Source organism: Hibiscus syriacus, unplaced genomic scaffold (assembly GCF_006381635.1).
Source record: "Hibiscus syriacus cultivar Baekdansim isolate YM2019G1 unplaced genomic scaffold, ASM638163v2 tig00116951_pilon, whole genome shotgun sequence".
Taxonomy (NCBI): domain Eukaryota; kingdom Viridiplantae; phylum Streptophyta; class Magnoliopsida; order Malvales; family Malvaceae; genus Hibiscus; species Hibiscus syriacus.
Genome location: NW_024063482.1, coordinates 5157968 through 5159905, shown reverse-complemented (window position 1 = coordinate 5159905; position 1938 = coordinate 5157968). Strand labels below are relative to the sequence as shown.

At 30.9% G+C, this 1938-nt stretch overlaps 1 protein-coding gene across 1 annotated transcript; it reads left to right on the top strand.

Moving 5' to 3' along the window:
* The first annotated feature begins 457 nt into the window (after positions 1-457).
* LOC120189055 (ethylene-response factor C3-like) lies at positions 458-1201 on the top strand. Its single transcript, XM_039192391.1, has one exon. The coding sequence runs from the start codon at positions 458-460 to the stop codon at positions 1199-1201; it is 744 nt and encodes a 247-aa protein (XP_039048322.1).
* Positions 1202-1938: the final 737 nt, after the last annotated feature.

The window sequence follows — 1938 nt, the reverse complement described above, 5'->3', positions numbered from 1 at the left end:
TAATTATATTAACAGAATAAAAATATCAATTTTAAAAATATTTTTAAGATATACTAAAAAGACCCTAATTTTTTTTTTAAAGTTGTCATCTCGGGTTTAAGGATTTGTCTTGACTAATCACTTTGTCTTGATTAATTCGGGCCGACTCGCGTTGCACACCTAACTTTGATGAGGTGAGTCTCCCAGCAGAGATTTTCTGCATACATAAATACTCGAACTCGAAATTTTACTTTAGAAATATTAAGCTGCTTACCACTTGGGTATACATCCGAAATTATATATATTTTTTATTTTTACCTTTTTGGGTATAACCCCACCGCCGTACGTCATTTCTGGTTATTAATTGCTTTTGTTTTAAAGAAATTTCTATCACCATAATTTTAATTATTTGTTTTTTTATTAGGAATTTTGGTATCTATAAAGCGTATGGTTCTTCAAAGCTCAAACATTTACAGACATGACAACCTCAACGAATGAGTCTTCTTTCCTTCAATGTTATTCAAGTTCATTTCGTCCAGACTTCTCGAATGTGTCATCGTTTGGATTGTCTTCGCAGTCGCAGTGGCCGGAGGCTTTTTCCAGTGGTTGGGATGAGCTTCTTCTCAACTTCAATGACTTTGAAGAAATGGTTTGGGTGGATATGGCAGCGGCCTCAGATCAGTCCAAGAACTCCATTAATGGCGTAAAGGAAGATAACCCCACATCGAAGGATATCGCTAAACACGAAGAATCATCGAAGAAACAGAAAGCTTACGTAGGTGTGAGGAAGCGGCCATGGGGGAAATACGCTGCCGAGATCAGGGATTCGACGAGAAATGGGGTCAGGGTTTGGCTTGGAACATTCAACAGTGCTGAAGAAGCCGCTTTAGCTTACGACCAAGCCGCGCTTTCGACGAGAGGATCATCGGCGATACTCAATTTTCCGATTGACGTCGTCAGGGAATCGCTTTGGGACATCAAGTACCGATTCGACGACGGTTGCTCGCCGTTGGTGGCGCTGAAGAAGAGACACAGCTTAAGGACAAGATCCAAGAACAAGAAGATTGTCAGTAAAGAAAACGAGGTTTCAAGGGAGACAAGACAACGACAGAACTTGGTTGTGTTGGAAGATTTAGGAACTGATTACTTGGAACAACTTCTAAGCTGTTCATGTTATAATTCCAATAATTTGAAAAACAAGTATGAATGCTATAATGAATAAATTTTAAAATTATATATAATTTTTTATTAAAAAATTATGCATATTTAAAATTTAATATATTTTTATTAATTTAGAATAAATACAATGTAATATATATTCAAATATAACTCTACTCTATTTGACATTAAACGTTTGTATCCTGACATTTATGGTACTTACACTCGAGACCTCAAGGAACAAGAACAATCCCTTTATTATATATTAAGATTATTTGATTGGTGTATTTAAAATTTAATGTAATGTAATTATAATAATTAAATTTTAATATAGTTGATATTATTATTGTTTTAACATAAATAATAATTAAAGTCTTTTATTGATATTCCAAACAATTAGGAGTAATCATCTGTTACTTGCAATAGTTAAAGATTTTTGAGTAAAATTCATTACAGATTTCTGAACTATCCTTGAATTTTTTTTATCAAACTTTTAAAATATATAAAATGTTTATTAAATTTATCAAATGGTTATAAAATATTAACAATTTTAAAAATAATTAAGAACAATCGTTACGTTTTATCAAATTTTTATAAAATAATCATTAAATTTTATTAAAATTTTATAATAATAATGTTACAATGATGTTTTATAACTTTTGAACAAGTAAATGATTGACCACGAAGTGTGCATTATTTTGAGGATTAAATTTAAAAAAGCCCTCAAATCTAAAAAATAATAAATTTTTATGTTTAATTTCACGAGTTTTAAGAAAATTAAAATCAACAAAATAATAGAAT

Excerpts from the sequence above, each read along its gene's own strand:
- LOC120189055 (XM_039192391.1), top strand. The coding sequence starts at position 458 with ATGACAACCTCAACGAATGAGTCTTCTTTCCTTCAATGTTATTCAAGT.